At 41.6% G+C, this 21185-nt stretch overlaps 1 protein-coding gene across 1 annotated transcript in view; it reads right to left on the minus strand.

Annotated features, from left to right (window-relative positions):
* Nucleotides 1-21185, minus strand: part of TRPC5 (transient receptor potential cation channel subfamily C member 5) — a 126996-nt gene that overhangs the window by 89529 nt on the left and 16282 nt on the right. The window contains exon 2 of the mRNA XM_035007348.1: nt 2757-3278. Within this exon, the coding sequence (XP_034863239.1) occupies nt 2757-3278 (522 nt within the window). The remainder of the gene's footprint in view (nt 1-2756; nt 3279-21185) is intronic.

Consider the following 21185-nt stretch of genomic DNA (forward strand, 5'->3'; position numbering starts at 1 on the left):
AGTGTAGGCAATAATAAAATACTTAGGAATAAGAGCTAGTAAGGAAGTATTTTCAGACAAGAGAAGAAAAGCAGTAAGTTGTATAGAATAGTCATGCAGCTATTTAGGATGGAAAGCCATGGTATAGAGTTACTTCCTAAGCAGGTTTATGAACAAAGTCCTGCTTTTATCCTATGCAAATCAGCCAACCCTAAATCGTTGATACTGATAGAAATAGCTGGTTGGCGATCCACACAGGTCATGCACTTAAAAGCCCAATTAGAAGGAGATACATTACTTAACTTGGCAGTCCACCTATTGGATACCTCTGATTGGAATCCTGGATTTCTCCTCCAGGAGAATGGAGAGAATGGCTGGTCCTTTATTTAAACTAGCCCTTTTCTGGATCTTCTTGAGACTAACACCAAAGCCAATTCTTGTATGGCACGGAGGGATAGAGAGGGAGACAGGCTCGTCATTCTGAGACAAGCTTGAGGGTGTGAAAACCAAGGGAGAAAAGTTGCATTAGTCTTTATCCTTGGGTGTTTTGGCTAACTTGCATGAGATGTTGCGACTACATAATTGTATCCTTATGTGATGATTAATGCCAGACATTAAATTAGAATTGAATATCATCCTTGTTATTGATCCACACTGTTTTATTGCTATGTGCTTTAACAGATTTTAACTAATAAACTTTCATTCATAAATCAAAGAACTTGTGTTCATTTTAAATTACCTGGTGGTGAATTTGGAGGTCCCAAATGAGCATAAAAGAACCCCATGCAGCAGAAGATGGAGTACACTCAGAGACAGTATTGTACCAGGAGTTGTAAGTTCTACTTCTGGCTTTGTCAGATAATCCTGAACAAATCTCTGAAATATAGTCCTTTCTTGTTTGTAAAATGAGTTATAATAATTTTTCTGTCTACCCTCAATGGTAATAAGGAAGAAATACAGTGATAAAATTTTCAAAGACTGTGGTATGATATATCTGACAATGGGACAATATATGAAATCAGGACTCTTTAGGAATATCTGAAAAATGTCTATATGACAATACCTGAGAGTCTGTGTGACATGTAAAGATTATCCAATAGTTTTACACCTGTTTTCTAAAAGATGAGAGCTTTCTTATTTTATTCCATGTGAAAGTTGTAGTTTGGAATCAGCTTTTGTTTCATTCTTCTGAGCTCTTTTTTTTTTTTTGACCATCTAGTTAGATTCTTTGTGGGAGTCCACTCCAGTGCAAGTAGGAATAGTAATGAGGAAAAACCAACAATGAAAAAGCCTTCCAGGAAATAGTAAATTATATTCCACTTAAGGCTAAGATTTTGTTCCTGAGGGGGTTATGTAATTTTGAACACTATTAACCCACTATTACCCAATTAGATTTTTACAATGATTTTTTACATCAAAGTTGACTATTATGTTCTTTTTTTTTTTAAAGATTTTTATTTATTTATTTGAGAGAGAGTGCGAGCATGAGTGGGGAGATTGAGCAGGGCAGAGGGAGAGAGAGAAGTAGACTGCCTGCTGAGCAGGGAGCCTGACATGGGGCTTGATCCCAGGACCCTGGGATCATGACCTGAACCAAAGGCAGATGCTTAACCAACTAAGCCACTCAGGCACCCCAACTATTGTGTTCTTGTATTGATAGACTTATTTCAATAGACTAGAGGTATTGAGCCATTGTATTGGGTATATACTTATTTTATCAAGGACCCTATTCCTCCAGTCCATATTTAAAACTTGTTTTTCATCTGCCTATATAACCCTTAGCTCGCAAGCCAGTCAGCCAACCAACCAAACAACAAAAACATAAAAAAAGAAAAAATAACCTCTAGTTCCTTTAGTTATTTGGGAGTTATTTGTATTGACAGATATAACTATCCATCAGTCTTAAATGTCACATCTCTTCAGGGTAATAAAGAATCTTTGGAGGTGATCTCCATTATACCTCTGAAGGATGGAACTGCATTTTAGCAAGGTAAGGAAAACCACTGAATTCTCTACCCCTTGTCACAATTTCATTTTAAAAACCTTAGTAAAATGCTGAAAGCATCTCAAGAGGGATTTTTGAGTTTAACATAAGTATTCATGTAAAGTGGACTAGGGAGCCACAGTTATGAAACATGACCTTAGTGTTTTAGATTCCTTTAATCAAAGATGCTAGTAACAAATTCATTGTGTAAGACTGAAGAATCACAGACCTGTACCCCTGAAACAAATAATACATTATGTTAATAAAAAATAAATTAAAAAACAATAATAATTCATTTCCAAAAGCATCCACACCGTGAGCCCTCCATGATTACTGACCACCATGGCCCCAATATGTAGGGTGGGGTCATTTGTTATGTGTTCTCATAGAAGTTCTCCTTCAGATCACTTACGTTGCTTGTAATTACATATTCACTAATGTGATCATTTATGTAATGTCCACAGCTAGGTTGTAAACTTCATGAAGGCAGTGTCAATGCCTGTTTTTTGTATTCCAAACACCTAGAACAGTGCTGAATAAGCATTTTTTGAAAGAATGAGTACTTTCCCATCAACAAATCAGATGGTCAGTATTTTTCCCTACTTCTCTGTCTATAAAGAAAATATGTGGAGGCTGTATGTACCTTGGAAAATGAGCCTCACTTTTTTTGAGGCCTGTTGAACCATTCAATTGTGAGAGGACTAAATGGTAGAAAAAATGTCGACTCTCATTCTGCTGCACTGGACTCTGGATGGCTTAAGCTTTCCTGAAAGCAGAGAAAAGCTCAGCTTACCTCTTTCTGGTGGTATTTGATTGCCACCTTCAGCTTGGCCAGGTCATGGTACTTCTGAGGGTCAAGCTCTTCACTGTGGTCATCTCGATGGTTGAGGATGATTTCCAATTCCCGGGAGCTCCGAGCTTGGTCCAACAGGTCTTTGGCAAAGAGCTTGCATTGCTGGGAGAGCTCCTCATACTCGGCCTTGAACTCATTCTCCACCTTGCTGAGCTCCTTGAGCTCCCAGCCCAGACGGAAGGCAGTTAGGATGGGGTCCTCACTTGACAAGGCAATGAGCGAGGGGCTTGCTAGAGCTTTATAGATGTTCAGCCGGGAGCGGGAGTGGCGCAGGCTGTCCACCTCTGAACTGGACACACACTCCACGCAGTTGCAGCGGATCTGGTGGGGCCGTGGGATAGTGACTCGTTTTTGGACAAGCAATTTGATGATCTCGTAGTTGTTGGTGTGGGCGGCCAGCATGATGGGAGTGATGTCTGGTGTGAACTCAGAGAACTGGGTATCCATCATGAGGGTGGGGACCTAGGTACAATAAAATAAAATCATAAAGGGCATGATTAAGGCTGGGAGAGAGAGGGAGCATAGGGCCCATCCAATGTTAGTGATTTGGGAATTGGAGTCACTGTTCTCTTGTCAATTCCCCTTATTACCATAGCTATTTGTGGAATACTGGCCATATGCCAGGCACACAGCACTTTACGTGTATTTACTCATTTAATCCCCATGACCTTGTGAGGTAAATATTCTCCCCAAATGAAGAAGCTGAGGCACACAGAAGTTAAAGAACATACCCAAAGTTACATAGTTTTTAGTAACTGAGCCAAGATTCAAACCCAGGCAGTAGGAAGCTAGAGCTTGGTTCTGAAAATTATGCAACCACAATATGCCCAATTCTGTCTGAGGCATGATGGGGGTTCTAGAGAAGTAAGGGGCATTTTCCCTAACCTTCTGGAGCTTAGTTGGGTAGATCAGACCTACATAAAATTGGTAAATAGGAGTATATAGTAGCACGTGTTCAGTTCCAAATGAGTAGAGACTGCAGGAATATTTGTTTGAAAGGCTAAAGACAACCAGTAATTTTAAAGACCATACCACTAAATCAAGCCCCGGATGCTGAAGAAAAGACAATCTTAAGTGGTTCCATTGACTTTGTATGTATATAGGACATTAGGGGACCAAAGACCAAGGCCAGATAGTGTTCCTCCAACTTCTTGCAGGTCCCAGCAAGGTAGAGAGAATCTATTATTGTCAGAAAGAAGTGCTCTGTAAATGAAGACCTCTTGGCTTGGATGAAGTGTTAACAATAGCAAAAGGAACCTTTGATAACATCATTCTGTCTATGATGTAATGCTTGGTGTAACTAGCAGCTATTGGAGGAAGGTCTGGGGTTCTTTGGGCATTCAGGAGCATTTTTAGGTGAGTTTGCAGAACCTGATCAATGAATAAAAAAATCTTTTGACTTTAAAATGTGTGTTTTGGGACTCATTGTATTCTCAGTGTAATAGGGAAATGGAGGCAGCTCTATACCCAGAGAAGAGTCTCAGTGTGGTAGGATCTAGAGCTAAGGAATAAGGAGGACTGGAATAGTCAGAGGAGGCTTCATGGAGGGGTGGAGCTGAGTACTGAAAGCATGGACAGGATTCCAGGAAATTGTGAAATGATCTTAATACACTTCGAAGAAAACACTTGCAAATACTCATTTGAATTGGGGAGAACAAAACATGGATAATTGAGATTCTCATGGAATAGACAAATATGTTTTACTTAATAGTTTCTCTTTACTCTTAAAAAACGTTTTTTAGAACATTGCAGTTCCTGATGAACAGACAAAAGGATGTGTTACAGTTTTTCATCATCTTTGCCTCCTTCTCACCTTGGATGAAGGATTCGCAAACAGGAAAGAGATCAGAAAACAGGAAGTGGGAGAGGGTTGGAGGAGAAGGAGGGGGAGGAGTTTGCAAGAAATCTTTTCTTTCATGGAGTGGTTGCTTCAGCCTCTGAATGTTGAGAACTGGATGCACATTGGTCATCAATTACTTGGATGGAGCGGCGAGACGGCATTGTTAAACATTTAGAGGAAGCAGCTACAAGCTAGACAGCAGGAAGTGAGCAACTGGCTCATAAAGTAAATTGGACACAGGAAAGAATAATCTCAGAAATTAACATAAGCCTCCAGGCTAAAGAAGAAGTAGGTCTGAGTGGGCCCAGTAATATACATAAACACAACAACCAACATAAAGCCTTGAGTTGGGGGAGATGGTAAGTGAGCAATATGTCACAGTCTGCTCAGAAGAAAGGAGCTCAGATCTGGAAATCTGCCTCTTCCCAGTGGACAGAAGCGTTTCTCAATCTCTGCTATGGCCCAGAGGCAGGAGGTGGTGGGTGGAGGGAGGATAGCCTGTAGCACATGATTCCCTGGGTTAGATTGGGGGAATGCATCCTCCCTACCATGGTGCTCTTCCTGTTCTCTCTCTCCCCCCACTTCCTAGCTCTTTCTACTTTTCTTACTCTTCTTTCTCTTTCTTCTTTCTGTCCCTCTATGCCAGTGCTGACAAGCCTGTCCAAGACAGACAATGGTACATGTGACTATTGCTTAGCCCCACTTGTGTCATTGAAAGGTTGCTGTCTATGCTTAGAAAGTGAAATGTTTTCTGGAGCCATCTGATTCCATTGTCTTTAATGTGGTGCTCAACAAGGAGCCTCTGATTCTCTATTTGACTTTCTGAGTATGTGACACAAGAGAGGAAATCTTTTTAAAAGAAAACTGGTGTACAATGACCATGTCTTCCCACTCTCCAGTCAACCTTACTATTCACAGGTTGCCACACTCATCTCACTCATTGCTCTCTGGGTATATAGTCTTGTGGGATCCCCCGTGTGTGTGGGGATCTCCCCATTTCTCTGCCAGTGAAGGGCCATTGTGAGGCCTGGCTTCTTCAATAGCTCCTCCTCTTAACTTGATCCTACCCCTTACTGACCACCCAGATGTTGTGGGCACTAGGTTATATCCAAGATCTTACTTTTCTAATGCTGCCCCCTTATATTTTTCTTTAATTACTTCACATATGCATTTCTTGCTTCATCAATAAGGTTGTGAGTCTAAGAGCTGTCTTAGACTGCTTTTGTTTTCCCTCTAGCATCTAGTACAACGCTAGACACACAACAGGCACTGGGCAAAAAGAAAAAAAAAGTTTTCTATTCTCAAATTAAGAAATTGAGTCATTTACAAACCTGGCTGGCTCCCATAATCTGAGCCAATGAGAGATAATTTCCTTGGGTCTTTCCTTCTCATGTCCATCTGAGAAGGTAGTAGACATTCCAAGACTAAGGAGGGTTAGCAAATGGGCTTTATAGGGAATATCCTGAGGTCCCCCAACCTAGGACAGTCCCTGCCTGCCATTTTCGCAGTTTTGGTGTTTTAAAGTGGAGACTCTGACACAAAGACCACAGACTTATACTCCTCTTCCCTTCTCTGCTGCTTCTTTTTTCATCCTGCTGCCTTTCCCTTTCTAGGGAAGGGACCATGAGCTATCATCAGGACAGCCATGGTAAAGATAGATTCTATAATGAGGGTGAGAGATTTCTGATAATACTCAGGACTTTGTGATATGGTCTATAACAGTAGGTAACAGAAATGAAGGTTACATGCGGGTACATATGCATAATCTGGATGAGTGGATGATAGGAACTAGTGAACTGTAGAGCACATGCTCTCTCAAAGGGGGTACTTGCTGCTGCAGTCCTTGTTGTTATAAAATTGTTGTTATAAGCATGCACAAGGGCCCAATGTTGTGCTTAAGAGAAGTCAGAAATAATGGATTTTGTTGTAGAATTTCTTATTTTGTTGTCAAATAGCGTCCTCTTTTTAACTTGAAGTATAATGGGCAGACAATAACCTATTAGTTTCTGGTGTACATCGTAGGGATTTGATATTTTGAAACATGATAAAAATTACCCCCATGATAAATAGAGTTACCATCTGTCACCATTGAAAGTTATTACGATATTATGGACTGTATTCCCTATACTGTTCATTACATTCCCATGCTTTGTTTTCTAACTGAAAGTTTGTACCTCTTAATCCCTTTCAGGGTAGAATTTCTTAAAGTTTTAAATGTTGGCTAAAAAAGCTAAAGATAGTGTGCGGTCCCAACAAGATACATATATGAGGCAATTTAGGCTTGAGTGAACCAGTTTATGACCTTTGAGCTAGCATATAACTTATGAGATGAAGGAGGGGTAGGAGAGGAAGCTGAACATTTAGGCAGAGGCCAGATGATGAAAAGCCTCATATGTTATGTTAAGGAATTTAATGTTACCTGTTGGCCATGGGGAGCTACTGAAGAGTTGTTTTTTTTGTTTTCTTTTTTTTTTAGAGAGGGAGGGGGAGAGGGGGCAAATGGAGAGAGAGAGAGAGAGAGAGAATCTTAAGCAGGCTCCATGCCCAGCTAGGAGCCTGACACGGGGCTCGATCTCACAACCCTGAGATCATGACCTGAGCTGAAACCAAGAGTTGGATGCTTAACTGACTGAGACACCCAGGGGTCCCTAACTGAAGAGTTTTAATCAAGGAGAGTGGCATAGTTGAACAAGTGTTTTACAAAGATCAGTTTGGCCCAAGACTGGGGCAGTTAAATGTGCTGGTAAATGTTTAATAAGAGGCTCTCCATAAAAAAAAAAAAAATCTTGATTTGTAGTATTTGCCAATTTCTGTGGTGTATTCCCATTGTGGCCAATTTCAAGCTACCAATATGACATCATAGAACCCAGAGTTGGGAAGCAATGTGTACAACCAGCTCTCACTGCCCAGTGTAAGCCAGCTCCAGCCTATCACTGGACTGAGTTTCAGAAAGATGAGACTAGTTAAAAGATCTCATTAGGTGAAGAGATGGTGGGGTCTTAAACTAGACACTAGAGATAGGACAGAGCAGATTTAAGACATTCACTGGATGTGTCAGGTAGTACTGGAGGGAGCAGAAATCAAGGATGTTGCATGCTTGGTTGAATAGTGGTGTCATTAATTGAGATAGTTGATACAGGAGGAAGAGCAGGTTTGGCATTAAAACAAATTCAATTTTGGACATGTTGAATTTAAAGTACCTACTGGAACAATAGCAGGAAATTGTATAACTCTGGTATGAATCTTGAACGAAAGGTCAAGGCTGAAAATACAGGTGTGAGAGTCTTCAGCCTATAAGAGTAGTTGAAACCAAGGGAGTAAACAGGATCAGCCTCAGCCTGCCCCAGCTCCCCTGCAGCTCTGCCTGCTGATCTACCCCAAAGACTGGGCCCAGCCCATTTCCAGAGCAATTGAAGCTTGAGGTAGGATGTTCAAGTAGCCAGTCTCAGCCTCTTCCATTCCAAATTCCAGTCACAGGGGCCCTGCATTAGGGTGCTTTTTTTTCTGTTAGTTTCTGAATCCCAGCTTCTTCCCCACTTGTGCCCTCATTTGTCAAACAAGATTTCTCCCTGGATCTTTTTTTTTTTAATTTATTTTTTTAAAATTTTATTTATTTTAAATTTAAATTCCCTACCATTTAAATTTATTTTTTAAAATTTATTTTAATTTTTTTAAGATTATTTATTTGAGAGAGAGAGAGAATGAAAGAGAGAGAGCACAAGAGGAGGGAGGGTCAGAGGGAGAAGTAGACTCCCTGCTGAGCAGCGAGCCTGATGTGGTACTTGATCCTGGGACTCCAGGATCATGACCTGAGCTGCAGGCAGTTGGTTAACCAACTGAGCCACCCAGGGGCCCTCTCCCTGGATCTTAATCTGAGTGTCATGTAACTGGTTTAATAGTCCAGGTCTTGTATATTTTCTGGATTATCTGGGCTTTCACTGTCTTTGAGCTATTTTACAAGGCTGTAAATGTCATGCAAATATTTCTTGTTTGGTGAAATCCAATTGATCATTGCCTTAAACATCTGTTTGTAAATTTCTTTGCATCTATTTGTAAATTTTTTTTCAGCATTCCTGATGGCCTATATCAGGGGTCAGTAAATTTTCCATAAAAGGCCAGATGGTAAATAGGTTAGGCTTTGTGAGCCCTACAACTCTGCCATTGTGGCAGGAAAACAGCCATGGGCAATATGGAAATGAATGGGTGTGGCTGTGCACCATAACTTTTCATTTAGGAAAACGGGTGACAGGCAGAATTTGGCTTGTAGGCCATAGCTTACAGACCCCTGGCCTCCTGGATCCCTCAGTAATTAATAAATTAAATAAATTCTTTGACACGTGTTTACTTTAAATGTGTATAAGAATCATGGTTTACCTTTCTTTTTTTAAATTATCCTTTAACAGCCATTTTGTGTTGAGATTGAGGCCAGGTGGAAAATTCCATTTTATTCTTTTCTTATCAAGTTTTGTCTTCTCTTTGGACTCCAAAATTATACTGAATGATCCTGTGCTTCCCATTAAAAATTATGATTTTTAAAAGGAAAAGGGGGGAGGGGAAGGAAATCAACACACCAGGAAATTAGATTTCGTTCCCATTATCTACAACTGTATTTCTATAGAAACCTGCTGCATAAACTGACTTGATTGAGCTTTAAAATTTGCAATAATGTGGCTAACTTAGGGCAAGGCCGCTAAAGAAGTTACCTTGCCCGCCTCTCCCTGGGGCTTTGCATTCAGACACTAATGAGTTTGCACCTGGATCTGCCCTAGGTCTCCCCGTTGAAAAGCTAGCATTATATTCTAGGATCCTTTCGGATTAATGAGCACAGAACAGAGTCACTAGGCTCAGGAATCATCACATAAAATGCAGTACAGTGAACAGAATGAGCTAAAGTCAGCTTCTTTATATTTTCACCTAAATTCCATTGCCACAGGATACAGAGGAATAGATAATACTCCACCTCCCCCACTCTCAGGACTGGCTGGAGCTTTTACAAAGTGATTGTATTCAAGGGGCCCAAAAGCTACATTCATTTTCACCTCATCACTGGACATAATCTGCTAATTGGAATTTTTCTGAACCTTATTGTTACCAGCCTTAGGCAGGCGCCCTTGCTGGAGTTTATCACAAGCTTCTGAAATTAAACCCCCCATTTGTAATTAATGGGCAGACCCTTATCAGGAGCCACCTCATTCATACCCACAATGTCATCTGGTCATAGGCCAAACCTCTCCAACTGGCACTTCCTCATGAAGCTGGCCTGATAGCATCATGTTGGAAACAAATCTCCCATCTTGTGCCTGGATTTAGTGAAACTGTAATACTTCTTTTGCTACCTGCTGGATCCCCTCCTCTCCCACCCCTAACATGCCAGATAGAATCAATGTTCAATCTTTTCAGCAGTCCAAAGGACTGCTGGAAAAGAAATTTCATTTCTCTGGTATTACTCAAAAAATGAAGAACACCAGCATCTAATCATGTCACATTACCAGCTGCCCACTCTGCCTTACCTGTAAGGTCAGTTAGCTAGTAGGGGAGATAATGCATGAGCTACTTCGGCATCAGATGGGAAATAATCTGTTTCCCAGAGTCTGATAAAAACAGAACCATCAGAATTAAGATTTGCTAGATCATCTCTGCTGATTTCAAGGCCAAAGTCTATATAATCCAGGTTGGAAGACAAAAATGGACAAAACTTATTTGGGGACAATGTTACAGAACCCACGTGGTATTTTAAAAAAAGTCAATATTGATATGTAAAAATCAATAATGTATATAACAATGGCCGGCATTAGCCTGATTAACATAGAATAAAAATAATACTAATGGCTACTGGTTATCAAACCCTTTCCATATACCAGGTGATGTGGGACACAAAGGCAAAAGAAAAATTACATTTCCTTACTACTTATAGCCCATTGACAAGGCCTTGAAACAGGCAGAGTGACCTTCCTCTGGGAGCTCAGCTGCCTGGATGTTGACACTTTGCTAAGAGCAAAAGGCCATCTTGGCTTAACATTGTCCCAATCCCCCAGGATCCTGTGTGTCTACTTTAAACATATAGACATTCCTTTGGAAACTTCCTTTATCTCTGCTCTCCAAGATGTATTTTGGCATCCTCCTCCAAGCATATGGCCCACTGATGTACATCTGAAGGGTCTCATTACTGAGGTTTTATTAAACAGTAATAAATGACATTTTCCTAACCATAGCTAGCCCTCTCAGGGTCCTGGAAACCTTTCCAAAATACCTTGGAGGGTTGTGCTGTCCCTAACCGCCTCCCAACTTGAAAGTATGTAGTCAGTCACCCGGCACAACCTCAGTGCAGCTCTTTTTGCCCACGGGTCCTGTCCCTGTGCTTTAAGAAAACCAACTGTTTGCACTGAAGACATCTCAAGAATTCTTTCTTGACTATTTGCTCTGAATCCCAACATTCCACATCACCAGGCACCATGCTGGAGCATCTCATTTAGTCCTCACCATGGTTCTATGCTGTAGGCATAGTAATTATTCCCATTTACACCTGAGGAAACTCGGTCTTAGAGAAGGTAAGTGCCTTGTCCAAGGTCATATAGCTAGGGAATAGAGTCACCAGCACTTGAATCCAGGCAGTTTGGCTCCGAAGTCTACACTGTTAACCACTATACTACTTCACTTCCAACCACCAAAAGATCAACTATTTGGTTTCATTACATCAATAAACAAATCTATAACAATCCTAACATTGAATATTCAGATATATCATAAGTATATATTACAGGTTTTATTGGGTATTAATTGACCTCATCAACTAATGTTCTACTTTAAACCCAGATAAACATTATATAGCATTGCTCAAGGTTTGGAAGCCTATAAAACCATTCTCGATTTCTCATCAGATGGGGGCTCTTAATTTTTCAAAAAGACAAGAGCTAAGTCTATGTGAAAATACATATAGCTAACTCCATAGGTGGTAAGAGTTTATAATTTTAGGTTTCTAGGTGGAGGAAACCTAGAAAGGCATTCTTCTCAAATCTAGGTGGTGACAAAGTGTAAATGAATCATTCCATACACTTTCCTTTGCAAAATACGAATATAATGAATGATGGGGGTCACTGACTCCAAAAGTAAGGTGCACCTTTGGATAGATATTAAATGTGAAGGAGGAGGCAAAAGAAGCCAAGATAGGAAGGGAATATGCTGTGGGTGGCTTTTGGGGCGCTAGCCCTCTGTGAAGGCATTCTGTGCACAGTTAAGATATGACACTTCCCAGGACAATAGTGAAGATGATGCAGCGAGTCAAAAATAAGTAAATCAGAAGATGTAGGTTATTATGGAGATGGGAAAAATGTCAGAAGTGAAGGGTTGGTCATTGTGTGTCTAAGACCACACAGAGGAATGGAACCCCAATCTGTCAATGTGAGTGTAGTTAGCTTGGCAGATAGCCCTATGGTGGAGCTGATACAAATATCTCTTTAAGATATTGGTTCATTTTTTATGGTCACCAGGTAATTTTTAATTAGATTAAATTTAATTAGATTAATTAGATTAATCTACTTTCTTGTAGATTGCTTTACTGGGAAGAGGATGCTGCCAAACTGATTTAGAGTTTTCCATGTCATTGTTTATCACATAACCAGTGTGAGTTTGGGTAGCATGGTAATGGTTTCTGGACAGGGCTGAGAACCCAGATGCAGAAACCTTAGTGACTAAACCAAGGCAGAGGACCATGTGAGGGGAACCAGATTGACATCAACTATATCATAGGATTTGATACAAATTGCCATTGATTATTTTCCAATTTTTCCAGTGGGTCCAGATCTTTTGAAAAAAAAATTTAGGGGCACCTGGGTGGCTCAGTGGGTTAAGCATCTGCCTTTGGCTCAAGTCATGATCCTGGGGTCCTCAGATCGAGCCCCACATCGCGCTGCCAGCTCAGCGGCGAGCCTGTTTCTCCCTCTGCTGTTCCTCCTGCTTGTGCTCTCTCACTCTCTCTGTCAAATAAATAAAATCTTAAAAAAATTTTTTTTAATTTTTAATTTTTTTAGAAGCAGGGAGGGACAGAGGGAGAGAGAGAATCTTAAGCAGGCTACATGCCCAGCATAGATTCCAGCGTGGGGCTCAATCTCATGTCATGACCTGAGCTGAAATCAAGAGTCAGACACTTGACTGACTGAGCCACCCAGACGGCCCCAGTGGGTACTGATCTTGATAGAAGCACATTTGCCATCAAAACAAAATGAGAATGAACCAAAAGAAAGTCTTTCGTGGGGGGGGAGAAAAAAAGGAGCCAACAATCTCTATTTCGTTTTAGGTAGTTCATAGCCATACACTTGAAAAGTATGTTCATTGCCATACAATTGAAAATTGGTAGGTAAGACCAGGAGTGCCAGTTTAGGCCTATAAGAGCTTGGGTGATAAAAGTTAAGCTCAGTTCGTTCTCAGAGTGTGTAACAAAGTTATAAAAGGGTAATTCTCACTATTACTCTCAAAAACAGTGTGGAATAAGGCTGGATAAAGAAAAGGGCCTCATGTCGGTTTGTGGTAGGTAAGAGACCTTTTAAAAAGGTATAAAGAAAACCAGGTCAGAAATCTAGAAGCCAAATTCATGTTAAATATTATCAAAAGTATTCCCTCTGCTAATACTGATTTTCATCTCATGCTCCATACACATGCCAAATGATGTTTTGTTTTAAAGTTGCTCAGTTCATATGCAGGCATCGGACTGAAGGATTATATAATTGAAGGACAAGGCTTGAGAGAGGACATTGTGTCACATTTGTGAAGCAATTATTTTTTATTTTTATTTTTTTAAAGATTTTGTTTATTTATTAGAGAGAGAACATGCAAGAGAGCACAAGCAGGGGGAGGAGCAGAGGGAGAGGGAGAAACAGGTTCCCCGCGGAGCAGGGAGCCTGACGCGGGGCTCGATCCCAGGACCCTGGGATCATGACCCGAGCTGAAGGCAGACACTTAATGACTGAGCCACCCAGGCGCCCCTGTGAAGCAATTATTGACCCCACATTCCTGCTTCCTTTAGTTATCCACACCTGAGACAATCCAGGCAGCTGGCCCTAGCCTCCGGAGGTAGAATACCACTGCTCAACAGCTACTTTAAATGTGGGCATAGGTCCTGAGCAGGGGGGGGAGATAATTTCTCTTTACATGACTATCCTCAATCTTTTTAGCAGAGGCAACATTATAAGGTCATTAATTCTCTTCTGTCTAGTGGTAAAACATCTGCAGGGTTGAATTTTGCATATCTGGCCCTGAGGATTGCTGTTACATGGAGGCATTTGGTATATAATTAGACAAAGTGCAGTGAAGGGTAGGGGACAATTATGTAGTAGAGTTTAGAGTTTCCCCAAGCTCAGAGTTAGAAGAAAAATGGGTTTATAATCTCAATTATCCAGTTTGGTTTTCTAAAATGAACATAGAAGTTTTTCAGCTTCTTCCCTGAAGACAACATGTCAGAAAATGTACCTAAACTGCAGCATGGAGAAATTCAGAAGACCTAAAACATAAGATCTAGCCCAATGACTGTCTCAGGCTCGTGGGCCTTACACGCAAGATTTCTGTCTCTGAGGCACAGGAAGTGTTGGGGGAGAGCATGAATTCCTTCCATGCTATCAATTTCAAAGAGGCATGGCCCTAATATTTCAGGCCTCTCCAAATAGTTCCTTATGATTTCAGAAGCTGTAAACATAGCTAAATCCAACACCTTTTGAGAATGTCTTTACCCTTTTATACTGTATCACCTTTTGGGGTAATGTGGTCAGCTGTTTTATTATATACTGTGGAAATCATAATCTGTCATTCATCCTAAAGCTTTGGCAGGTTCAAAGGCTCGATTTCCTTCCCATATCCTATTAATTGGTGAACTAGATCCAGTTTTCCTTCTCTATAGCCTCCATCATCTTAGAGATTTCTTTTCTTCACAATTCAGATTGAAAAATTGGTTTTTGAAACTCTGTCCCTAATATGGAAAGGAACAATTTCCTTGCAGGTAATTTGAAAAGAGTAAACTGGGGTTAGTATGAACATTGCACTGAATTCTTCAGGAAGGTTAGAGACCTCTGTCCTTGGAGACTTTTTTTTTTTTTTTAAGTAGGCTCTACACGCAGCATGGAGCCCAATGTGGGCCTAACTCACGATCCCGGGATCAAGATCCTGAGATCAAGATCCTGAGATCAAGACCTGAGCTGATATAAAGAGTCGGATGTTCAACCGACTGAACCACCCAGTGCCCTTGTCCTTGGAGACCTTTAAGAGCAGAATAGATGCTTCCCTGTCTGAGGTTGTTTTAGAATTCATACTCCCCCAGGGCAGAATTTCTCAAAATTCAGGGCCAGATAATTCTTTGTTGTCGGGGGGACGTCCTGTGCATTATAGGATGTTTAGCAGTATCCCTGGTCTCTACCCACTAGACACCACAATTGGCTCTCTCTTCCCCCAGATTTCACAACCAAAAATATCTCTGGACATTGCCAAGTGTGTCCCCTGGGAAGCAAAATCACCCCAGTTGGGAACTGCTGCTCTAAGGCATGAGGCCTCTTTGGCAATGGGCTGACTGGAGCAGGGAGAGGCAGAACTAGCTAGCATTAATAAGGCCAGTTTTAGGCTCATCTATCCCAATCCACCTGAGGATTGCAATACACTCCCATCAGTACAGTGGCTCACTAGGCCAATAATTCTCAATGGTTGGAAGGACAGGGAGTGGGAATGCCACTCCTTTCCCCTGGAGAGTTTATTGGAATTTTATTTTCAGTAGAATATTAGGTTTAAAAAACTCTAGAAGTGTGTTGTGCATTATGATGACCACTAGCCATATTTGGCTATTTAAATTAACTAAAATTAAGTAATATTTTACTTTTATTTTTTAAGTAATATTTTAAAAATTTAGTTCCTCAGTCACAGTATCTACATTTCAACTACTCAGTAGCCATATGATGGCTACCTTATTTGACAGCATAGATAAAAAACATTTCTATCATGGTAGAAAGTTCTGTTGGATAGCACTGCTCTGAAAGGTTGATAATCACTGGATAAGAGAGACCTGCTGAAACAATCTAGAAATGCTTTAGCAATGGGTAATAGCAAACATTTACCATAGTCTTCTTTTTTTAAAGATTTACTTATTTTAATTTTAGAGAGGGAGGAGGGGCAGAGGGAGAAGGAGAGAGTCACAAGCAGACTCTGCTGAGCGCAGAGCCCAACACAGGGCTTGACCCTGAGATCAGGAACTGAGCTGAAACCAAGAGCCGGACGCTCAACCGACTGTGCTACTCAGGTGCCCCCATTTACTAAATTCTTAAAAATGTGCTAGAAACTTTGCTAAGCACTTGATATGTATTATCTCATTTCTGATGTCAGAACTGCCATTATAGATAAGAAAAGTATTTTACATATTTTTATAGATAAGAAGACTGAGGCTCAGAAAGGTAAAGTGACTTGTCTAAGGTTACACAGATCCTTCTCAAATGGAGGAGCCAGGACTTAAATCCAAGCAGTTTGGACCCAGAACTTGGGTTGTTAACAGGAGTGTGATATGGACTCAAGGTGGTAGAATGATGGGTGTCTGGCATCAGAAGCAGCCCAGACGTGCTAGTTGTGGATAAGAGAGCTTCCTTTTTTAAGAAAAGATTTTATTTATTTATTTGTGAGAGAGAGAAGAGAGAGAGAGTGAGCATGAGCAGGGGAGGGGCAGAGGGAGAGAGAGAAGCAGACTCTCCACTGAGCAGGGAGTCTGATGCAGGGCTTGATCCCAGGGTCCTGGGATCATGACCTGAACCGAAGGCAGACGCTTAACTGACTGAGCCACCCAGGTGACCCTAAGAAAGCTTTCTTAATATGTGGGCAGAACAGTGTATCTGGAGACTGTGGTTGTACACAGAGGTCTAGGAGGCAGGTGGTTGGTATTGTAATGGTCTGGAAACATGAATGGGGGTACTGGGCAGGATATAAGATAGGGACTCAGTTACTGGAATTAATCTAGGATATCTCAACCATGGCACCCTTGACATTTTGGTCCAGATGATTTTTTAATTGTTGTGGAGGGGCTGTCCTGTTCCTTGTAGGATATTTAGCAGCATTCCTGGCCTCTACCCCTTTGATACCAGTAGCAGCTCCTCCCCAAGTGTGACAGCCAAAAACATTTTGAGACATTGCCAAATATGCCCCCTGTGGCACAAAATTGCCTGCAGTTTAGAAAAGCAGAGTGTAAAAGCAGACCCTTGGTTATGTGACAATAAGGCAAGGGCTTATGTATGGCTACCAGAATACAAGACTCAGAGGGGACCAGCAGCGTGGCAGACTGGATGCTGAGCTGCTGAGCTGTTGGCCTCCAGATCTAAGAGTACCCATGAATAGGAACAGGACAAGTCCTAGAGCCTGGACTAGAAGAGTCACCCCATGGGAGTGAATTATCTTTATCTGGAGGTGGTGGTACCTAAGGGCTACAATGGCGGGGAACTAGGCAGCTCATCATGGAGCTCACCTTCCCATGGCACAATACTATTATTCTATTATCCTTAATAGCACTGAAAAGGAGTCAGGGCCCATGCATCTCATGGCACCAGCAATCAGGGCCCTTGGTTATCATCCAAATGGAAACTCCATGAGTTATGGATGTTCCACACAAACATGAGACAAACCTACAATGATTGCCATTCATGGCAGGAAACATGTCTTATGGTTGGTGTTGCTGGAGGCACCCTGGGGAATTTTGTAGTTAGGTTCTTTCTTCTTGAACTGCTGACCTGGGATTTATGAGTGGCTTCTCTCAGAAACACCCATGCAATAAGGAGTCCCTCACTCTGTAGCAGGAGTTGGCTGAGGTTGGGAAGCTTTTGAGAAAAGAAGCTTGAGCCTGGATAATGCCAAGAAGCTTAGGTCCACCTAGAACAGGAATCTTGGCAAAACTCATTTCAAGTATATATATATATATATATATATTTTTTTTTTTTTGTGGCTCCTGGGTGGCTTAGTCAGTTAAACCTCTGCCTTTGGCTCAGGTCATGGTCCTGGGATCCTTGGATCAAGCCCTGTGTCAGGCTCCTTGTTCAGCAGGGAGCCTGCTTCTCCCTCTCCCTCTGCCCCTCCTTCGCTTGTGCTTTCTCTCAAATAAATAAATAAAATCTTTAAAAGAAGAGAATTTTTTAAATTTTTAAAAATTATTTTTCTTTATTTTTTTTAAAGATTTTATTGATTTATTTGACAGAGAGAGACCCAGCAAGAGAGGGAACACAAGCAGGGGGAGTGGGGGAGGGAGAAGCAGGCTTCCAGAAGAGCAGGGAGCCCGATGCAGGGCTCGATCCCAGGACCCTGGGACCATGACCTGAGCCGAAGGCAGACGCTTAACGACTGAGCCACCCAGGTGCCCCGAGAATTTTTTTTATTTTTCAAGATTTTATTTATTTACTTGAGAGAGACAGAGTGAGGGAGAGCACGAGCAGGGGGAAGGAGCAGAGGCAGAGGGAGAAGCAGACTCCTGGCTGAGCAGGGAGCCCGATGTAGGACTTGATCCCAGGACCCCAGGATCACGACCTGAGCTGAAGGTGGATGCTTAACCAACTGAGCCACCCAAGTGCCCCAATAAAAAAAAAAAAAATTGTTTTTTTTTTAAGATTTTATTTATTTATTTGACAGAGACATAGCGAGAGAGGGACACAAGCAGGGGGGAGTGGGAGAGGGACAAGCAGGCTTCCCGCTGAGCAGAGAGCCCAATGTGGGGCTCGATCCCAGGACCCTACGATCATGACCTGAGCTGAAGGCAGACGCTTAATGACTGAGCCACCCAGGCGCCCCTAAAAAAAAAAAATTCTTAAGAATATTATCTTCTTCTTTAGCAGAAACACAGGATTCAAAATCTCTGATGGTGGGGCGCCTGGGTGGCTCAGTGGCTTAAGTGGCTACCTTCGGCTCAGGTCATGATCCCAGGGTTCTGATATGGAGCCCTGCATCAGCTTTGGGAGTTGGCATTGGGCTCCCTGCTCCCTGGGGAGTCTGCTTCTCCCTCTCCCTCTGCCCCCCCTGTTGCTCATGTGCACTCTCTCTCTCAAATAAATAAATAAAATCTTTCAAAAAAAAAAAGGCTGATGGCTATGGCAACATACATCATGAGAAACAGTTGATTTTTCAGTATACAATGACCAGAATAAAATTACAGGGTCATAATAATAAATGGGTCATATTTAAAAAAGTATGTAACTTTTGGTTGATAGGAAAAGCAGCTTAGGTCATTGTATGATTGAACTTAATGCCCATCGTGTTGACACCATCATTTGTGAGCAAGTTCTTTCCAAACACAGTCTTTGACAAGCAAAGCTCTACTAATATCCATATAATGTACTGCATTTACTCATATGTTTTCCCTCTATTGAATTTTGAGAGGAAAAACTCAAGACAAATGTCACCTCCCCACCATAATTTCTTCCTCTCTCTGACATTACTTTTAATTTTATTGCTTTGGACTGGCAGCTGCATGGTCAATAGTGCCTTCTCAAGCAGAATGTCTTTTATTCGTGTCAGAACAGACCAAGTGTTAAGGAAAGGGGCAGGAGCTTGGCTACCTCTGGTTGAAGACAGAAGAAGGGAGAACTACTCTGGGCTTCTAACCCCAGGGCTACTCTCTCTCCTGTCTCATGCCTGTCTTCCTCCTATGCACTCCCAGGCTACAGGAGCAGGTTGCTGTCTTCCCAGAGAAAGGTAAGCTAGGTGCTAATCACTGCTGAATTAGGAAGATATCAGCTGCCTTGTCCTTACTTCCCTGAAGTCAAACATGCCCCAAATCTGAAGCATGGAAAGGCAAAGACATTTCAAATGTAAGGATGACCTTTCAGTCACTTGCAAAACATTCCCCTCTCTCTGAAGGACACATGTAACCAGACACAACTTATGACTTCACTGATGTCTTTCACTCTGGGGCACCTTTTCAGAAATGCAGGCCAGGGCTAATGGAAGGAGTCTAGAAGGAACTAGGGTTCCACATTAAATTCACTACTGCTTAATTTTCTCCTTCATATTCAGTTAATAGGGGGACAAGAATCCCAAAGAGGGATGAAATGTTGCAAGAGGTAGTGATTGAGGCTCCCGGATGTCTGATTATTCCACCCCCAATTTCTCATGGGAGAGGAAACAGCACCCAGCTCGCAGAGAGCTCCATAGATACTGGGGATTGTCTGTTGTCAGAAGAGAGCTGCAAAGGCCATCAGGTATGCAAGGAGGAGGCTTAGCTCCCAGCAAACTCTTCTTCATCTGTGCTCTCATAATACCATTCATTTATACACTTGAGACTCCCTCGAGGACCCAGACATATGTTGGAAGAGTTCGGGGCAATTGACACTTGCACGGAATTGCCTTGGGATTTCTTTCCCACCCTGCCAAAGTTCTGCTCCATCAAATTATCACTGAGGTGCCTTACACTTTCTGAGGCTAGAGGTTAATACATGTCGGATTGATTGCAGTGACACAGAAATGGCCTAGATTGCTACTATGTTTCATTTAATCCTGATGATTCTATGATTAAGCAGGCCACAGCCAAAGAGATATCCACCAGAATTCCAGAAGTTTTTTATGCAACTAAGGAATCCCTGAACACTACATCAAGAACTAATGATGTACTATATGTTGGCTAACTGAACATAATAATAATAATAATATTTATTTATTTATTTTTAGAAAGAGCACGAGTGGGAAGGGCAGAGGGAGAGGGAGAGAGAATCTCTGCTGAGTGCAGAGCCAGAAGTGGGGATTAATCTCATGACCCTGAGATCACGACCTGAGCCGAAACCAGGAGTTGGATGCTTAACCAACTGTGCCACCCAGGTGCCCCTCAGAACTCTAGAAGTTTTATTCTAGAAATGTATCAATGACATCACACCCTGTAGAATTATTAGTGAACTCCCCTATGGTTTTTATATATATAGGGGCTTTGTATTCTTGCCTTTCTTTCTACTATACCAATTATGTGTCAAGCACAGTACCTTTTCAATGTGGGTTTATAAAGTAGTTTTAGAATAATTTCAAAACTTTGTTCATTTCCTCACAGCATCCCTGGGATATTATTTAGTATTATCCCTTTGCTTTTCAATGGTAAGAGGTTAAACTATAAAGAGATTGAGTAATTTGCCTAAGGCCACATAAAGAGTTGAGGGATGGAGTCAATATGAGAACTCTAAGATTTTGTTCATCATATCATGCACCACAGCTGGTATACACACTGCAAAATCGCAGGGTTGGAAGAGCTGTTGGAGATGACATAGTCCAACCTCATAATAGATGTTTAATCCCTTTTGTAATGCTCCTGCTAGTCTGCATCTGCTCAAATATGTCCTGTGGTGATATGTCATTTTGTATCTCTTCACAACTGATATTATGGTTTTGAAATTGGGTGGCTACATTTCCTTCCTCCCCATCAAACACTACTCAGCACTCATGGGCTGATCTTTCTAGTATGGAACTTTTCATTAACAATGTTTTCTTGAGTAGTGACATGTTATGCAACAGACAGTGAGGATGTACTCCTTCCTATTTCTTGACTTCATCTTCAT

This window comes from Mirounga leonina, unplaced genomic scaffold (genome assembly GCF_011800145.1).
Source record: "Mirounga leonina isolate KUSES-001 unplaced genomic scaffold, KU_Mleo_1.0 Mir_101664, whole genome shotgun sequence".
Taxonomy (NCBI): Eukaryota; Metazoa; Chordata; class Mammalia; order Carnivora; family Phocidae; genus Mirounga; species Mirounga leonina.